Source organism: Chiloscyllium plagiosum, unplaced genomic scaffold (genome assembly GCF_037043375.1).
Source record: "Chiloscyllium plagiosum isolate Xiang-an unplaced genomic scaffold, Cpla_swu_hap1 HiC_scaffold_42, whole genome shotgun sequence".
NCBI lineage: Eukaryota > Metazoa > Chordata > Chondrichthyes > Orectolobiformes > Hemiscylliidae > Chiloscyllium > Chiloscyllium plagiosum.
The window spans coordinates 1,543,645-1,563,304 of NW_028270180.1; the positions used below are offsets into that span (position 1 = coordinate 1,543,645).

The 19,660-nt window shown below is 47.8% G+C and overlaps 2 protein-coding genes across 3 annotated transcripts in view; both read left to right on the forward strand.

Annotated features, from left to right (window-relative positions):
* The window catches only part of adpgk (ADP dependent glucokinase), a 19,102-nt gene extending 4,147 nt beyond the window's left edge, over positions 1-14,955 (forward strand). The window contains exons 2-7 of one of the 2 annotated variants that reach the window (XM_043680348.2): positions 3,315-3,540; positions 6,161-6,223; positions 7,083-7,203; positions 8,011-8,207; positions 9,887-9,985; positions 11,562-14,955. In XM_043680348.2, coding sequence (XP_043536283.2) covers positions 3,315-3,540; positions 6,161-6,223; positions 7,083-7,203; positions 8,011-8,207; positions 9,887-9,985; positions 11,562-12,128 — 1,273 coding nt within the window. In that variant the 3' untranslated portion in view covers positions 12,129-14,955. The remainder of the gene's footprint in view (positions 1-3,314; positions 3,541-6,160; positions 6,224-7,082; positions 7,204-8,010; positions 8,208-9,886; positions 9,986-11,561) is intronic. The other variant, XM_087982186.1, reaches the window with a different exon arrangement.
* Positions 14,956-17,395: 2,440 nt separating this feature from the next.
* The window catches only part of LOC122542519 (neogenin-like), a 209,609-nt gene continuing 207,344 nt past the window's right edge, over positions 17,396-19,660 (forward strand). Inside the window, 2 exon segments of the mRNA XM_087982240.1 lie at positions 17,396-17,525; positions 17,528-17,629. Coding sequence (XP_087838366.1) covers positions 17,411-17,525; positions 17,528-17,629 — 217 coding nt within the window. The 5' untranslated portion in view covers positions 17,396-17,410.

The window sequence follows — 19,660 nt, forward strand, 5'->3', positions numbered from 1 at the left end:
AATGGAGGGGGGGAGGTGGGGGGGGGGAATGGAGGGGGGAGGTGGGGGGGGGGGAATGGAGGTGGGAGGTGGGGGGGGGAGAATGGAGGTGGGAGGTGGGGGGGGAGAATGGAGGTGGGAGGTGGGGGGGGAGAATGGAGGGGGGAGGTGGGGGGGGGAATGGAGGGGGGAGGTGGGGGGGGGAATGGAGGGGGGAGGTGGGGGGGGGAATGGAGGGGGGAGGTGGGGGGGGGAATGGAGGGGGGAGGTGGGGGGGGGAATGGAGGGGGGAGGTGGGGGGGGGAATGGAGGGGGAGGTGGGGGGGGAGGTGGGGGGGGAATGGAGGGGGGAGGTGGGGGGGGGGAATGGAGGGGGGAGGTGGGGGGGGGGGGAATGGAGGGGGGAGGTGGGGGGGGGGGGAATGGAGGGGGGAGGTGGGGGGGGGGGAATGGAGGGGGGAGGTGGGGGGGGGAATGGAGGGGGGAGGTGGGGGGGGGGGAATGGAGGGGGGAGGTGGGGGGGGGGGGAATGGAGGGGGGAGGTGGGGGGGGGGGGAATGGAGGGGGGAGGTGGGGGGGGGGAATGGAGGGGGGAGGTGGGGGGGGGGGGAATGGAGGGGGGAGGTGGGGGGGGGGAATGGAGGGGGGAGGTGGGGGGGGGAATGGAGGGGGGAGGTGGGGGGGAGGTGGGGGGGGGAATGGAGGGGGGAGGTGGGGGGGGGAATGGAGGGGGGAGGTGGGGGGGGGAATGGAGGGGGGAGGTGGGGGGGAGGTGGGGGGGGGGAATGGAGGGGGGAGGTGGGGGGGGGAATGGAGGGGGGAGGTGGGGGGGGAGGTGGGGGGGGGGGGGAATGGAGGGGGGAGGTGGGGGGGGGGAATGGAGGGGGGAGGTGGGGGGGAGGTGGGGGGGGGGAATGGAGGGGGGAGGTGGGGGGGGGGAATGGAGGGGGGAGGTGGGGGGGGGAATGGAGGGGGGAGGTGGGGGGGGGAATGGAGGGGGGAGTTGGGGGGGGGAGTGGAGGGGGGAGGTGGGGGGGGGGGGAATGGAGGGGGGAGGTGGGGGGGGGGAATGGAGGGGGAGGTGGGGGGGGGAATGGAGGGGGGAGGTGGGGGGGGGAATGGAGGGGGGAGGTGGGGGGGGGGAATGGAGGGGGGAGGGGGGGGAATGGAGGGGGGAGGGGGGGGGAATGGAGGGGGGGGGAATGGGGGGGGGAATGGAGGGGGGAGGTGGGGGGGGGGGAATGGAGGGGGGAGGTGGGGGGGGGGGAATGGAGGGGGGAGGTGGGGGGGGGGAATGGAGGGGGGAGGTGGGGGGGGGGAATGGAGGGGGGAGGTGGGGGGGGGGGAATGGAGGGGGGAGGTGGGGGGGGGGGAATGGAGGGGGGAGGTGGGGGGGGGGAATGGAGGGGGGAGGTGGGGGGGGGGGAATGGAGGGGGGAGGTGGGGGGGGGGGGAATGGAGGGGGGAGGTGGGGGGGGGGGAATGGAGGGGGGGAGGTGGGGGGGGGGGGAATGGAGGGGGGAGGTGGGGGGGGGGAATGGAGGGGGGAGGTGGGGGGGGGGAATGGGGGGGGGAATGGAGGGGGGAGGTGGGGGGGGGAATGGAGGGGGGAGGTGGGGGGGGGAATGGTGGGGGGGGGGGAATGGAGGGGGGAGGTGGGGGGGGGGGAATGGGGGGGGGAGGTGGGGGGGGGGAATGGAGGGGGAGGTGGGGGGGATGGAGGGGGGAGGTGGGGGGGGGGATTGGAGGGGGGTGGGAATGGAGGGGGGAGGTGGGGGGGGGAATGGGGGAGGGGGAATGGGGGGGGGAATGGAGGGGGGAGGTGGGGGGGGGAATGGAGGGGGAGGTGGGGGGTGAATGGGGGGGGGAATGGAGGGGGAGGTGGGGGGTGAATGGGGGGGGGGAATGGAGGGGGGAATGGTGGGGGGGGAATGGAGGGGGGGGGAATGGGGGGGGGAATGGAGGGGGGAGGTGGGGGGGGGAATGGAGGGGGGAGGTGGGGGGGGGGAATGGAGGGGGGAGGTGGGGGGGGGGATTGGAGGGGGGTGGGAATGGAGGGATTGGAGGGGGGTGGGAATGGAGGGAGGGGCGGGGGGGAATGGAGGGAGGGGCGGGGGCAGGGGGAGAAATGGAGGGAGGAGCGGGGGCAGTGGGGGGAATAGAGGGAGGGGCGGGGGCAGTGGAGGGAATAGAGGGAGGGGCGGGGGGGAATGGAGGGAGGGGTGGGCGGGGGGGAAATGGAGGGAGGAGCGGAAGGGCGGAAATGGAGGAAGGAGCGGGGGGGCAGATGGAGGGAGGAGCGGGGGGGAGATGGAGGGGGGATGGCGGGAGGAGCGGGGGGTAGATGGAGGGGGGAACTGGGGGGAGATGGAGGGAGGAACTGGGGTGGTTGGAGGACTGGATTGGGGATGGGTGAGTGATGTGTGGGGTTTGAGGTGGGGATGAGTGGGAAGGGTAGGAGAAGTGGGGTAGGGGGTGGATTGGTTTAGGTGGGAGGAGTGGGGCAGGGAGAGTTAGAAAGAGGTGAGTGGGAGGAGAGTGGCATGGGTGAATGGACTGGGGGTGGGGAGGGTTTGGGGGAAAGGAAGGTGGGAGATGTGGTGGGGATGAAAGGGAAGAGGGGAGACAGATAGGGTGGGGATGAAAGGGAAGGAGGGAGGAGAGCAGTGGGGGGGGATGGGAATGTGGAGATGGTGATGTTTTTGGGATATTTAGCTGATCTGGCACCATCAGTGGAGACCGAAACTGTTAAGGTTTTATTACACTGCCATTCAAACTTTCCTCTGAATGATTCTTTTACCATTACCTTTTCCCAACTCCTGTACACCGTGTACTACCAATGAAGGCAGGCATGCTAAACGCTTTCTTCACCATTCTATCTGCTGTGACTCCACTTTAAAGGTCTTTTGGTTTGGCAATGCTCCCCAGGGCCCTATTGTTTACTGTACAAATTCTGCCCTGGTTTACCTCACATTTAACTGAATTAAACTCCATCTGCCATTTCTTAGCCCTGATCAAATCTTTGCCCTTTAATCTTTCTCTTCCTTCACTGTATCCTCGACCATCCTTTTTCTTCTTCTCCCCCTCCCACTCCAAAATGACATTAAACCTGTCACGTTTCTACCTCACTTCAGCTCTGAGTCATTTTTGACTCCAACTCTGTTTCTCTCGCCACAGTTGCTGTCAGACCTGCTGAGCTTTTCCAACACTTGCTGTTTTAATCCAGCTTACCAGCATTTGCAAGGATTTTGCTTTAATTATACTATCACTGGGTAGTTCTTAGTTCTGCTGACTGCTTTTCTGTTCTGCTGACTGCTTCTCCTTCTCTTGACCAGTGTGAATGCCTGTGTGGATGTGGTGGTGTGTGGACTTGGACTTTTGAAAGCACTGGCATTGGATTCTGGGAACAAAGTGGACCATGACACACTTCAATCAAGAGAACATTTGAAGGAAACTTTCTCTTACTTCATGGATAAAGGAGTTGCAGCTGAACGATTCTTCACTGACAAAGAACTCTTTCAAAGCATTGCACAGACTGCGTCTCAATTCCCAGGAGCTAAGGTGCAGTTTCTGTTGATTAAGCAATCCTGCTGACAGGCCGTTGCCCACAGGCCAACGCCCAGTTTAAATCCAGCAGAAGAGAAAACAAGCTAAATCAAGAAGAATTGATTAGATGACAGCAAAATAGTTGGAGGAATAGTTGAAGGTGTAAGGTGTTGAGACATTTGGAGTTGCACAGTCTTGAGATTCTAGGGAAGAATGAGTTATTTCAGGAAAGGGTAAAGGGAATGAGAAAGACTGAGAGAAGTTTGTCTGAACATGGAAGGCGCTAATAAATTCAATGCCTGAAAGTGTTTCACATCCATTTCAGGAAATACCCTTCAATGCCTAACTGAACAAGGCAGAATTCCACATGTACAATGAAGTACGTGACTAGAGTATCTGATTAGTGCACAAACATGAAAGATGTATTAGACAGGGCCACTGTTTAACATCTCATTCATAGGATATAGATTGAAATGTTAAGAGAGACAAGAGAGGAAAATTCGCAGGAAAATTTGCAAAGGAGGGCAAAAGGTTTTCTCAAGCTCCACTCCCTCAGCAGCTAGTATTTGACTTGGAAGTTTGGGAACTTGTGCCTCTGTGATATTTGTATAGACTTGTGAATATTGTTTATCCTGATTGAGTATATGAAATGGATTAAGTTTGTGATATTAGAACTGACTAAGTTTTATTACATTCTGTAACTTGGCAGAGGAAATTTATCTTGTGCAGCTTCGGTTCGCAATCTCCCTGGATCCAGTTGTCAGACAGGCTATGACTTAGTGGAATAATGATCATAAAGAAATAGCTATTATTTTATAATCAGTTGGTTTCTAAAGATAGACTTAACTCCTGATTTTAAAAAAATACATCAGTTGATCAGAAGACAGTGGAACGAGATGCATAAAATGAGTTTTTATGTCACGTCTGGAAGCAGTGTGTGAAAACTAACCAGAAATGGTGTAGTAAAATGCCTTCAATAACTCAGAGCCAACTTTTACACAAAGGGTTTTTGTCAATGAATCCAGACCCTGTCTGTGTACTAAATAGGAATACTAATAGCCCTGCATGTTGAAAACTAATATATGATATTTTGGACATAATTATTTCCTATCTTGGCTAGTACTTTTCTCATCATTAATTACTTTTTACATAGACATACAGGCACAGAAACAGACTCTTGGTTCAGCTCGTCCGTGCTGACCAGATATCCCAATCTGACCTAGTCCCATTTTCCAGCATTTGGCCTATCTTCCTCTAAACCCTTCCTATTCACATACTCATACCTTTTAAATGTTGTACCTGCTTCTACTACTTCCTCCGGTAGCGCTTTCCATATATACATTATCCTCTGCATGAAAACGTTAACCTTCAGGTCTGCTTTAAATCCTCCCCCTCTCACTTTAAACCTGTGCTGTCTAGTTTTGGACTCTCTCTCTCCCCCCCACCACCCTAGGAAAAAATACTTTAGCTATTCACCCTATCCATGCCCCCCATGATTTTAAAAACCTCTACCAGGTCAGTTCAGCCTCTGCTCCAGGGAAAAAAAGCCCTAGCCTATTCTGCCTCTCCTGACAACTCATCCTCCAATCCTGGCAACAATCATAAATCTTTTTCTCACCCTTCAAGTTTAAAGACATCCTTCCTATAGAAGAGCGACCAGAATTGTACACTGTATTCTAAAGGTGGCCTCACCAGTGTCCTGTATAGCCACAATGTGACCTCCCAACTCCTGTATTCAATATTCTAACCAATCATTGAGGTACAGTTCCAGAAGGTGCTGACACTCATTGGAATAGAGTTCCTGAAGCTGCTGGCTCTCCCTGGGGACAGGTGTTGACTGTAATCTCTATATAGAATCCCCACTGTTTGGAAACAGGCCATTTGGCCCAATGAGTCCACATCGACCCTCTGAGGAGTATTCCACCCAGACCCATTCCCTTGCCCCTATTACTGTACATTTCTCCTGACTAATGCACCTAAACTAGACATCCCTGAACACTATGGGCAATTTAACATGGCCAATTCACCTAAATGGCATTGACCTTTAATATCATGAGAACAGAAATGAAACAGTTATTAATTCTGCTGAAGGTAAATAGCTTCAAAACATGTTCAGATTCAAACATCAGTGATGGTTTTAGGATGATGTGGTAATTAGCAACTGCTTGTTATAGACTGACTCTCACCATGCATCTGAGCTTTCATGGTGAGTGCTGAGGTGGAGAAATTTGACTTGCGAAGACTTGACAAAACATCACAATGAAAATTTGAATTTATCATCACTGTCTTGTCAATGTTAAACATGGCCATTTTCAAAAACTTCCTTTACTTATTTTGGACTTCTCTAGGAGGCATTTTACACTTTGTAACAAGTGTTAAAATGCAGAAGAGTAGGAATTAACAGTCAGCGAGTGTGGGAAAAATTTGGGGCGGTGGTTTGTGTTTGGAGCATTACCAAATATTAGTGTCTTAATTTCACCAGTTATTCTGATTGAGTTTTGGATGCAAAACTCAACATGGCCCAAGGGACAGATCTGGAAGACATGGTTGGGAAGGTGCAGAGCAATTTGAGCAGATGAATTAAGGTCATTCTTGGCTGTCACTGACATTGTTTCTCTATTTAATTTTTTAACAGCACTTTGTTGGAGGAAATGCTGCCCTGATCGGTCAGAAGCTGAGCACGAATCTAAACCTCTCGGTTAGTCTGTTATTCCTATTTGCTGGAGCAGGGATAGAACAGTCTCAGAAAGGTTGGAAATAGAATCCTTACTATTTTCAGCTCGGTTATTTTGTCAATTTTGTTCTTGTAGCTTAAATCCATATAGTGCGGACTTACGGTTAGTGATCCAGGTGTATTGATCCTGAATGGGATACATTTCTTGAAGGTGCTGACTCTCACTGGGATGCAGTTCCTAAAGGTGCTGACTCTCAGTGGGATACAGTTCCTAAAGGTGCTGACTCTCAGTGGGATACAGTTCCTAAAGGTGCTGACTCTCACTGGGATACAGTTCCTAAAGGTGCTCACTCACTCTTGGACTATTTTAGTATGTTCTGATTTCCCAAAGTATGAATCTTGACCTCTTCGTGCTTGTTGAGGCAGCAGTGATTCCCAATCCTTTGTTCCTTTACGTTCCATGTGCTGCAGAGGCGAGGAGTTTGAATCTTAAGTGATTTTCAGCTTTCTTATCCCGTTGTGTGAGGCCATTTGTTAACACTGTATGGAATGGTATGGATTGGTCCTGTATTGTTTTCATCTGAGTTAACTAACAGTGCTGTGCAAAATATCCTTTGATGACATTAATTTGGCTCAGCAGTGATCAACAGCTTTAACACTACTGGTGTCTCTGGATGTACCAGAGATTTAGTTCCTTAAGTGTTTCTCTGAGCACTTTATCCCTGCCTGAAATTTGATGAAGGGCTCACCGTTTCTGGGAAAATATTGGCATAGGTCTCCGTTAGTGGCTTTGTGTTGTACATGCCCTGAATGTGTTGTGATAGCTGGTGTACTTTATATAGTGCTGTTATTGGGATGAATATTATACTTAATTTGACTGCAGGTGCTGCTGTGTGGTCCAGTTGGCCCCAAGCTTCGTGAACTCTTGGATGATCGGATTATTGTCCCAGCAGAATCATTGCAGGAGGTGGATGAGTATCATCTCATTCTGGAATATCAGAGTGGTGAGTTTGGAGAGAGCAGTACTATGTTATGCCAATTATAACATCAATTACTTCCAATGGCATCCTCTTCCTGGGCTTGACTGGTGAATCCACCTGCCAGAATTCCTTATCCAGTGACCCTCGCAAGGAACATGTCCTTATTGAATGAGGCAGAATTGGGCTAGGCTGTGATGCCTTCTTTCATAATGTTGACGAATGATGTGATATTGAATATAGGTAATTCCTGTTATGGTCACAGTGTCCCAAAGTACTTTAAGACAATCAAATGTTATCACAGTTGTAATGTAGGTGAGAAAGACTGAAACAATAATGCAGCGGAATAGTAAAGTGGTGGGAGGAGTGGAGGAATTAGTGTTCACTTTCAATTAAAGATGCTTATAGGGAGATGATTAAAATTTGAGATGGCAATGTTCACTGGTTGAGCAGCTTTATCTTACTATGCCTGACTGAATCATTTCTGCCCCAAAATGAGGATTGCTGTGTTTGAGCCCCATTCTCAGGTATTGAGCATATTATCTAAGACAGTACTATACTCCAGCAATATGTTAATCTGCACCCTGCTTCTTCTAGAGCAAATTTAAAAACTTTTCAGTGCTGTTTGCAGGAGAACGTCTCCACTGTGTATACGTAATGCTCAGCCTTTGTCACATTGTAAGTCCTGACATCACTCCATGTAACTGTTAGCTCAATTCTCACTCAAAACTCTGCCATACAGCCGCCGGGTGGGCCTACAGTGAGAGCTGAAGTTAAAGCTCTGTCCTGCTGGATAATATAACATATGATTGCTGGCTATTGTATGTTATGCAGGAGATGAGTGGGGGTCGATTAAAGCACCTCAGGCCAACCGCTTCATTTTTTCCCATGATGTGTCAAATGGAGAGATGAACATGATGGAGACCTTAATATCAAGTCTGGAGGAATTTGAACCTGAGCTGGTTGTCCTTTCGGGTCTGCACATGATGGAGGGACAGGGGAAGGAAGAACGAAATAAGAGACTACAGCAGGTAAGGCAGAAATACATCAGTAAACTTGTTGTAGGATAATGACTGTCTCTCATTGCGTTGAACTCAGGATGGTGATACAGCAGTCTTTAATCACTCCTCTTGGAAAGAATTCCTTAAACATCTGTCATTCAGAACCTTCGAAGCCTTTCTTTGTTCTGTTTTGAAAGGACCAAGGTAATTTTAGATTGCACAGTGAAGATCAACTCCTATCATGTAAACCATATTATTCTGTTTTCTAATACTTCACAAATACCATGAGATTTTTTAAAAAACGTGTTGCAGGTACTGCACAATGTAGATTATTGCTGTTAGACTCTGGACTGTGTTGGGTAATGTCATAAATAATGATGTTAAAATATTTTCAGGACCTGGTATGGTCCTGTAATCAACACTTAACTGAGACCTGGAGATGGGATTTAGTACTAAAATAAATAGATGTTTATAATTAATGAGATAAGCTAAAGTTATGTGCAAAACAGAGAGAGTTGAAATTGAGGATGTGCATCTGTTAAGCTGCACAGGGTCTAAAACAGCTATTCAAACACATTATTTTTCCCATTCTAATCTCTGTTTCCATTAATTCCTTTCACCTGTCTCCAATTTTCCCTTCCTGTTTGGGGTATTGTCCATTTTCTCATTTCACTTTTACGCAAGAATGTTTTTTAATCTCTTTGCCCTCTCTTTCTACTTGCAAACCTTTTGATTTTAACATTCATACATTTTTTAACCTAGAGGTTTGGTACTTCTCAATGGTTCCTCAGTCATTTCAGAGGACTTCTAAGAGTCAACTGCATTGATCTGACCTTGTAGGTTAGATTAGGTAGGGGTGAGATTTTCTCTTTAAAGATTATTAATGAACTATTTGAACTGGGGAGGCAACATCACTAAGTTATTAATCCAGAGGCCCAAATCATGTTCTGGTGATCTGACTTAAAATCCTACAGTAGAAAATGGTGAAATATGAATACAATAAAAATCTGGAATTAAGAGTCTAAAGTGACCATTGTTAGGAAATCCTTTAGGGAAGGAAATCTACTGTCCTTACCTGGTCTGGCCTATGCGTGACTCCAGATCCACAGCAATGTGGATGCCTCATAACTGCCCTCTGGGCAATTAGGGTGGACACTTTATGCTGGCCTAGACAACAATGCCCATATTTTGTGAATGGATGAAAAAAAAATTACGAATCTTCCATGGCCAAGAAATTGTCCCAGTCATAAATTCTAGAACTGTTGTCTGTTGTGTCGTACATGTTTCCTGTTCCTTCATTGATCTATATTGATCTGATCTGCTCTGCTATCCAGCAATTCCTGCTGGAAATTGGCCTTTGGCATCAGGTGATTTCAGAAATGAGCTTGGCTGCAATACCCTGTATGAAAGCTAAGCTGTGAGTAGATGTTGTAAAGCTGATATTCCATGGCACTGCACTCTGAGTTGATGTCATCAAGAACATTTAGGCAGGGATATTGACTTTTCCTATACATGAATCATTAATCATTGTAGGAATACTTGTCATTTTCAGACCTGGGATATAGCTTTCATTGCTTCATATGGAAGGGTTCATGTTGAGGTTTGTCACAGGTTTGCAAGAAGTTTGTTAAAGAATGTTACTCAACTGCACTCCAATCCTTGTGTTTGATTTTGAACATAATGCCTTTTTCAATTCCCCAAAACAACAGGTTAGTGTGTTAATCTCAGAGATACCAAATGAGATTTCAGTACACCTGGAGCTGGCCAGCATGACCGACAAGACGTATATGAATACCATTGTTGATCAGGTAAACATTATTTTAGGTGGTGGTGGGATTGGGATTCTGTACATAAGAATGTGGATGTAACTGATCAGGTCATAAGGCTCTTGGACTTGCCTTCTGGTGTCTGCTGAGTTGCCTGATCTCAGTCAGTTCTTCAGTTGCTAAAATAAAGGTGATCTTGATTTCTGTGGGCTCAGTCAGCTCAGGTACTTGCTGCTCTTTGCTGTCCAGTCAAACATCAAAAGGTAGAAAATTGGAGCAAAGGGAGACTGTTCAACCCATTAAGTTTGCTTTGCCATTCAGTATGATCCTCCATCTCCATGCCATGGTCTCTCCCCTTACCACTTGACACCTTTAGTGTCTGGAAGTCTAACTACTAGTTAAATATATTTGGTGACTTTGCCCCCACTATCTTCAGTGATCGAGAATTCACAGATTTATCACCATCTGAGTGAAGGAATTTTGCCTCATCTCAGTCAAAATGCCCCACTGCATATCTTGAGACGGCACTCCCTTGTTGTGAACCCTTGGCCAGTGGAGACATCAACTCTGCATCATTTTGTCCAGCCCTATCAGAATTTTGTGTTTTGATTAGATCCCTTTTCTTCAAGGAGGCCACTCAGTCCATCGTGTCTGCACTAGTTCTCTGGGCTAAGTTGACTAAGATGCTTGCTGCTCTTTACTGTGCAGCTACCCTGGTGGAGAGTGCAGTCTTATTAGGATGGACATGTACACATGCATGAATGCACACACCTTCTGCCAATGAAGAGTGTATGTTAGGAATGTGTTAGTTTATCTCCATCTCCCTTTTCACTCACAAATCTTAACTATGAACCTCTCTGATCAGGTTTGTACCCCAGACTCAGCACTGAAACATCCTTCGTTGAAGTCACAAATTACTATGATGTACTATTCCTCCTCCACATTCTCCACAGCCTGTCTGCTGAAATTGATGTGGTCGCCACTTGTCTCCGATGCCTCTCCATTGTCTTTCCTTCTTTATAAATATCATTCTGACGTCCTATATTGCTATAACTAGAGCATTTCTATTATTGGCCTGTCTTTCTGCTACTGTGATGTTATCTCTTGTGTCCCTAAAAAGCGCAACCTTGACCCTTTCCTATTGCTTCTTTACATGCTGTCAACTAAATCAACCTTGGCTTTGGTGTCAGGTTCCATGTACGCAATGACTGCATGAACTTTATCTCACTGCACCTTTCCTTATCCTTTCACTGTCTGTAGTCAGACTGCTTGTCCAACACCAGTCCTACAGAAGTTACTATTCCAGTTAAGCCTTAGGAAGACTGAAGCCATTATCTTCAATCTACTCCAATAATTCCATCCCCATCTTTGGACGCTTTATCAGGCTGAAGCAATTTATGGACAATTTTGATGAATGGTTTGAACCTGATCGCAGTTTCCTAATCTCATCCCCTCCATTGCAAGTACTGCACTGTGGCACTATCCATCTCTGCTCCTCCCTTCAGCTGCTGTCCACGCCCACATCTTAACTTGATTTTTCAATTTCAGAATTACCTCTTGTGTATGTTGGGCATACTGTTGGTTCATTACTCTGCTGATCAGTTTTTATTCTTCTTAGCAGGTTCTTACCATTGTAAACTCGATTGGCCTGAATGAGCAAGAGCTGTTGTTCATCAGTCAGGCTGGTTCAGGACCTCACTCCTCGCAGAAGCATTGGAATGGGGCTCCTGATATTGGAATGGTTAGTGATATTATTTTTTGGCTTCTCAAAGAATACGGACGCACTGATTCACGTAAGGATTCGGATTTAACTCGTATTCATTTCCACACACTGGCCTATCACATCTTGGCAACTGTAGATGGTTACTGGAGTAATCAAATATCATCTCTTGTGGCTGGTGCGAGAGTTGCTGGGAATCAGGCATGTGGCACTGATGCAATTGATCCAACAAAAGTTGTTCTCGAATTTCCCAAAGAATTTGTGTTCTCGCAAATGGACGGATTGCTGAAGAGTAAGAAAATGACTTTGAACCCAACCAACCCCGTGCATACGTGGCACAGAGAAAACATCTCGTTTTTCATCACTCCTGTTCTGATTTGTGTCAATCCAGTAAGGACAGTGGGATTGGGAGACACCATCTCCGCAGAAGGGCTTTTATATTCTGAGCGAGTGTCTTTTCTGTGAACCTTCCTGTACAAAAATACCGAACAAAACTCTGTATTTAAGGCAAATACTCTGTGTCTATTGTGTAGGAATTGGGGTGGTGGTGGTCAAATAAACTCCAGCAGGAGCAGGAAACAGCTGAGGCTTTTGCTCCGTTTAGACCAAAGCCTGATGTATAAAAGTTGACCAGGACTTGATCCAGAAACGCACTCTTCTTTTTGCTATTTCCATTTGCTAATACCCCTTACTCTTTATTGTATTTGTTACAGTTTTAATTTTTTTCCATCAGGAAATGACTGCAAGTTCTAATTTCTTTCTGTTGTGTTAAAGTGAACTTTGGAAATCTGGGTGGAGAGTGCTTGTCTTGTCTTGTTTGAGAAACCGTGATTTTGTGACTGGCATATTTTCAGTGTTGTGGGTTGTATGATGCCAATGTTAGATTCTGATTCTTCATCTTGGGAACCTGAATTCTGATCGAGCCCCGTTTGTTTGGGTGAAAATCTTCACCATCTGATCACTGTGAAGATCTTCAGTTGGTGGTTTTAATTCAATGGGTTTAAGTTTACAACATTGTGCTTCCCCTAATTTGACACGAATGATAGAAACCAAATGATAATCAGTATGAGAGGTGGAACGCTAACTTGAGTAACGCAGTGGGGTGCTTTGCTGAGTTAAGGGTTGGGGCATCTTATTGGGAAATTGCAGAGAAATCTTTACTACTGTGGTTGGCTCTTGAAGTGCTTTATTCTGCAGTCCCAGAGCAGATTGAATAAGCCTGTAGAGTGTACACTGTTTGAGAACCTAAAGGAAACGTTCATCTCCAGGGGAGGGGCAGCTCATGGTAGCTCCTTATACTCCTGTAAATGAGAAAGCTAATGCAAAAAAAAGTAGATTTTTAAAGAAAATATTTATTTGCAAAATTCATTTAAACTATTAGTTTAGTGTGACAATTTTTGGAGTGGAAAAACAATACCTGTACTTGCTTTGTTTCCAGTTTAGGTGCATGATAAAATACAAGAAAAATTCGTTGGAACTGTTTTCACTTCATTAGCTGTGACTGACAGATATCAATCAGTACTTCCTCTGTGTTATACAGCTCCAAATGTGTCTCCATAGATTTGGCAGACCATGATGTAGAATTGTGCAGGAGTTTAAATAGTCATATTCTGTTACATTTTACTGATCTCTGCTGACAGTAATTCAGCTGATTTTTGTTCAAATTATTGTTATACTGAATGGTTTCAGCTTTGTCTTCTATATGGCATTAGGTGAGGTTAATAACTTGTATTTTTGTGCTTAATTAAATTGCTACTAGCTAATAACATTGATTCAGGGAAAAAAATCTCCTCCATGGGATCCCTGAATTTCTATTTATTTCGGGAGGATTTGGTGAAATAAAGAGCGGATGAAGGGGGAAAATTGCTAAATTTTCCCTGTTTTTAGGAAGTGCTTGAACTGATTTTGATCATGATTCTGATTTTTAGCTATGCCTAACGTGGCTGAAGACAAAACGTAGTTCTACCAAGTAACAATGTAAGTATAAAAGTCCCAGTTCCCACGGAGATGCTGTCTTATGTGATGCTGAATCAGCTGACCGGGAAGTTGCAAAGTTTGATTGACAGTCTATGCTGTGTCGGCTAATTTTCACGTTGGGGCAGTTATACTGTTCTGTAGTTCATTCTGAACCAGAATGGAAAAAGCTGAGGTTCCTGATATCCCTGGTGCAGACTCAGATTTTTGCTTAAGAGGCTGAATCAGACTCTGCTGTTATGTTCCACATAGAATAGCCTCCTAACCACCATGCAAAGTTGCATGTGAGGCTTTGGCGTTGGTGCTTGTATAATAGGATTTGATGTCTGGTATTTAAAATTCCTGTAATTCAGCTGGAGAATATATACACCTGATCCATAGAGGGAAATTAAAAATAAATAAGAACCTGAAAATCAGATTGTCTTCCTCCCACCATTCACTCCAAATTAGATTATCCCTTTGAGAACAGTATTTGAATCAGAAGCAAATGGCAGAATTAGTGGTGTGTACAGCTAACCTCCCCCTCTCTGAGAGCTTTTGGGAATATTGCTGAGTCAACAACACGCTGGGGCTTAAACTGCTTTCTCTTTTATTCCTTGATGGATTCTTGTAGGAAATCAATTCCACTTCTATTGGAAATATTGATTTGGGTATTTAATATTTGCTTTCTCAAGCAATGAGTTACATTCTTTATTCTCCCTGTCTGCTAATTCCTTTTAAAAAGCTCCTGGATTGTGGTTGTGCTGTTACATTTTTCAGAGGGAAGACCATTGTTGCAGGAAGAGGTGGTGGCAAATGTTCTGTTGGTGGTTCATTCAACCGTTGCTTTTCACAGCCCTTAGTGTCAGAGGCATGTCTATATTGTCTCCTTGCCCCCTCTTGTGACACTGCTGAGAACAACATAAGTTTGTCCACTGTGGCAAGGATTTGACCATGTGGCTATTAGAGCTTCAGTTCATTTGCAAGGACCAATTTTTTTAGTTTTCTCCATAATATATACTTGTTAGCATGAACATATGGTTTAAATTGCGATCGATTTTGCAGAATGACGTTTGACAGTTTTGGTTGACTCTTGCTATTTTTTTAACACTGGTTGCTGTATGTTATCTTTCACATCCGTATAAAGAAGTCTGGTGGTAACTCGTGGGAATGCTGAATTCATGTCTTCTATCTCTTGATCAAAGTGCTGTTGTCAAACATTACTTGAAAATTGAGGTTTTTTCTGTAACATATGTGGTTTAAGGCACTGTATCAATCTAGTAAATATATAACTTTTTTTAAAGCAAGATTTTGCAATAAATTGTTTTTTTTCTAACAATGTAGCAGTGAAAGATGTTTTCTATTTGAGGAAATGATTGCAAATATGTTTTGGATGTGTGCAATACTGCATTGATTCATTCAGAGTATACCTGTTTGTCTATTATATTCTGCACTAAGGCCAGGTCTGAAACACCAATCTCATGGGGACCTTCTGTGAGGGAGGAATATCTGTAATTCATGTTGCCTTCCTCATGGCAGGCAGTGACCAGTGGGGTACCGCAGGGATCAATACTGGGACCGCAGCTTTTTACAATATATGTTAATGATATAGAAGATGGTATTAGCAATAACATTAGCAAATTTGGGTGGCATAAGCTGGGTGGCAGGGTGAAATGTGATGAGGATGTTAGGAGATTACAGAGTGACCTGGACAAGTTAGGTGAGTTGTCAGATGCATGGCAGATGCAGTTTAATGTGGATAAATGTATGATTATCCACTTTGGTGGCAAGAACAGGAAGGCAGATTACTACCTAAATGGATTCTGGATTAGTGGTGCTGGAAGAGCACAGGAGTTCAGGCAGCATCCGAGGAGCAGTAAAATCGATGTTTCGGGCAAAAGCCCTTCATATTCCTGATGAAGGGCTTTTGCACGAAACATCGATTTTACTGCTTCTCAGATGCTGCCTGAACTGCTGTGCTCTTCCAGCACCACTAATCCAGAATCTAGTTTCCTGCATCTGCAGTCATTGTTTTTACCTGCTACCTAAATGGAATCAATTTAGGTAAAGGGGCAGTACAGAGAGATCTGGGTGTTCTTGTACACCAGTCAATGAAGGTAAGCATGCAGGCACAGCAGGTAGTGAAGAAGGCTAATAGCACGCTGGCCTTCATAACAAGAGGGATTGAGTATAGAAGCAAAGAGGTTCTTCTGCAGCTGTACAGGGCCCTGGTGAGACCACACCTGGAGTACTGTGTGCAGTTCTGGTCTCCAAATTTGAGGAAAGACATTCTGACTATTGAGGGAGTGCAGTGTAGGTTCACGAGGTCAATTCCTGGAATGGCGGGATTACTTTACACTGAAAGACTGGAGCGACTGGGCTTGTATACCCTTGAGTTTAGAAGACTGAGAGGGGATCTGATTGAGACATATAAGATTATTAAAGGTTTGGACACTCTGGAGGCAGGAAACATGTTTCCGCTGATGGGTGAGTGCCGAACCAGAGGACACAGCTTAAAAAAACGGGGTAGACCATTTAGTACATAGATGAGAAACTTCTTCACCCAGAGAGTGGTGGCTGTGTGGAGTGCTCTTCCCCAGAGGGCAGTGGAGGCCCAGTCTCTGGATTCATTTAAGAAAGAGTTGGATAGAGCTGTCAAGGATAGTGGAATCAAGGGTTATGGAGATAAGGCAGGAACAGCATACTAATTAAGGATGATCAGCCATGATCATATTGAATGGTGGTGCAGGCTCAAAGGGCAGAATGGCCTAATCCTGCACCTATTGTCTATTGTCATCGTGGAGAGTGAAATAACTCCATCTACCCTTTACAATGAAGTATGTGGGGGCTGTCTCCTTTCATAAAATGCAGGTATCCTTTTGGATTATTAATCCAGTATTCCAACTTGGTACTTCATTTCTATTTAGAAAGGTTATTGAAAGTGGGACCTGAAGCAAAGATATGAACCTGAACCATTATTAAGCACTCCGCGATGTTAGCCAACTGGAGAATGTTAATCTAAGGTTACCTTATTCTGAGGAAGTTTGGTACAATTAGAGAGCCAACATTTAGATGAGACATTAGACTGAAGTCTTCCCTTGCCTGTTGATTACTTGAGAGTTGGTAGGGTTTGTCCCAGTGCCAATTCCAATGTGTCTCAAAGCAGCATCATTAAAATAGAAAATTATTACATATGTTTTCTTCATTAAAACAGTGACTGTGCTGAAACAGCCACGAAAGAGCTTTGGATTTGATTTCACGTTCTGAAATGCTCTGGCGTGAACCCAACTTGATTATCTAATTACTATGATTGTACGGGTATGATGAGTTCCAGTCAAAAATAATAACCGAAAGTTGAAACTTCAATTAATTGTAACTTTTTAAAGGATCAGATAATGTCAGGCCCCTGGGTCAGGTCCAGGAGGGTGTGATGGGTGAGGGATAATGTACTAAGTTGAATCCTAAAACTAAATGTTGTCTGTGTTGGTCTTGTCCAGGTTTTTGCTGCAGTGCGTCTAGTCCTTCCTATTACCGAACTGCCAATCCTTTATTTTACCGTAGACTCCAGTTCGGGTTTTGGCGGCAGGTGATCCCGCTCCGTTTCCCCACATACTCCACTCCGGGTTTTGGCGGCAGGTGATCCCGCTCCGTTTCCCCACAGGATCCAGTCCGGGTTTTGGCGGCCGGTGATCCCGCTCCGTTTCCCCACAGGATCCAGTCCGGGTTTTGGCGGCCGGTGATCCCGCTCCGTTTCCCCGGATACTCCAGTCCGGGTTTAGCTGCCGATCTCTTCCATGCTGGGTATTGTCCGTCGGTCCCGGCCGATCTCCGCTCCCGATCCCGATCCCGATCCCGGTACCAGTCCCGATCCGCGCTCTCAGCGCTTTCCTCTGGGCTGGACTGGGCCAGGCGCTGGGGCTCGGCCCGCGGGCCCAGTGAGGCCGCGAGGATGGCGGAGCCCCGACTGCGGTTCGTGCTGGCCCTGGCGGCACTGAGCACGGCCACCGGCACAGGTAGGGGGAATACCGGGATAGGGGAGGGAATACCGGGATGGGGGGGAATACCGGGATAGGGGGAAGGGAATACCGGGATGGGGGGGAATACCGGGATAGGGGGAAGGGAATACCGGGATAGGGGGAAGGGAATACCGGGATGTGGGGGGAATACCGGGATGGGGGGAAGGGAATACCGGGATAGGGGGAAGGGAATACCGGGATGTGGGGGGAATACCGGGATGGGGGGGAATACCGGGATAGGGGGGGAATACCGGGATAGGGGGAAGGGAATACCGGGATAGGGGGAAGGGAATACCGGGATGTGGGGGGAATACCGGGATGGGGGGGAATACCGGGATAGGGGGGGAATACCGGGATAGGGGAGGGAATACAGGGAAGGGGGGGGAATACCGGGATAGGGGAGGGAATACCGGGATGGGGGGGAATACCGGGATAGGGGGAAGGGAATACCGGGATGTGGGGGAATACCGGGATAGGGGGAAGGGAATACCGGGATAGGGGGAAGGGAATACCGGGATGTGGGGGGAATACCGGGATGGGGGGGAATACCGGGATAGGGGGGGAATACCGGGATAGGGGAGGGAATACAGGGAAGGGGGGGGAATACCGGGATGGGGGGGGAATACCGGGATAGGGGGGAGGGAATACCGGGATAGGGGGAAGGGAATACCGGGATATGGGGGGGAATACAGGGATGGGGGGGGGAATACCGGGATAGGGGGAAGGGAATACCGGGATAGGGGAGGGAATACCGGGATAGGGGGAAGGGAATACCGGGATGTGGGGGGAATACCGGGATGTGGGGGGAATACCGGGATAGGGGGAAGGGAATACCGGGATAGGGGGAAGGGAATACCGGGATAGGGGGAAGGGAATACCGGGATGTGGGGGGAATACCGGGATAGGGGGAAGGGAATACCGGGATGTGGGGGGAAGGGAATACCGGGATGTGGGGGGAAGGGAATACCGGGATGGGGGGAAGGGAATACCGGGATGGGGGGGAATTCCGGGATAGGGGGAAGGGAATACCGGGATGTGGGGGGAATACCGGGATGGGGGGGAATACCGGGATGGGGGGGAAGGGAATACCGGGATGGGAAGGGAATACCGGGATAGGGGGAGGGAATACCGGGATAGGGGGAGGGAATACTGGGATAGGGGGAAGGGAATACCGGGATGTGGAGGGAATACTGGGATGGGGGGGAATACCGGGATAGGGGGAAGGGAATACCGGGATAGGGGGAAGGGAATACCGGGATGTGGGGGGAATACCGGGATAGGGGGAAGGGAATACCGGGATGTGGGGGGAAGGGAATACCGGGATGTGGGGGGAAGGGAATACCGGGATGGGGGGGAATTCCGGGATAGGGGGAAGGGAATACCGGGATGTGGGGGGAATACCGGGATGTGGGGGGAATACCGGGATGGGGGGGAAGGGAATACCGGGATGGGAAGGGAATACCGGGATAGGGGGAGGGAATACCGGGATAGGGGGAGGGAATACTGGGATAGGGGGAAGGGAATACCGGGATGTGGAGGGAATACTGGGATGGGGGGGAATACCGGGATAGGGGGAAGGGAATACCGGGATAGGGGGAAGGGAATACCGGGATGGGGGGAAGGGAATACTGGGATGGGGGGAAGGGAATACTGGGATGGGGGGAAGGGAATACTGGGATGGGGGGGAATACTGGGATAGGGGGAAGGGAATACCGGGATAGGGGGAAGGGAATACCGGGATGGGGGGGAATACCGGGATAGGGGGGGGAATACCGGGATAGGGGGAAGGGAATACTGGGATGGGAAGGGAATACTGGGATGGGAAGGGAATACCGGGATGTGGAGGGAATACTGGGATAGGGGGAAGGGAATACCGGGATAGGGGGAAGGGAATACCGGGATAGGGGGAAGGGAATACTGGGATGGGGGGGAATACCGGGATAGGGGGAAGGGAATACTGGGATGGGGGAAGGGAATACTGGGATGGGGGAAGGGAATACTGGGATGGGGGGGGAATACCGGGATAGG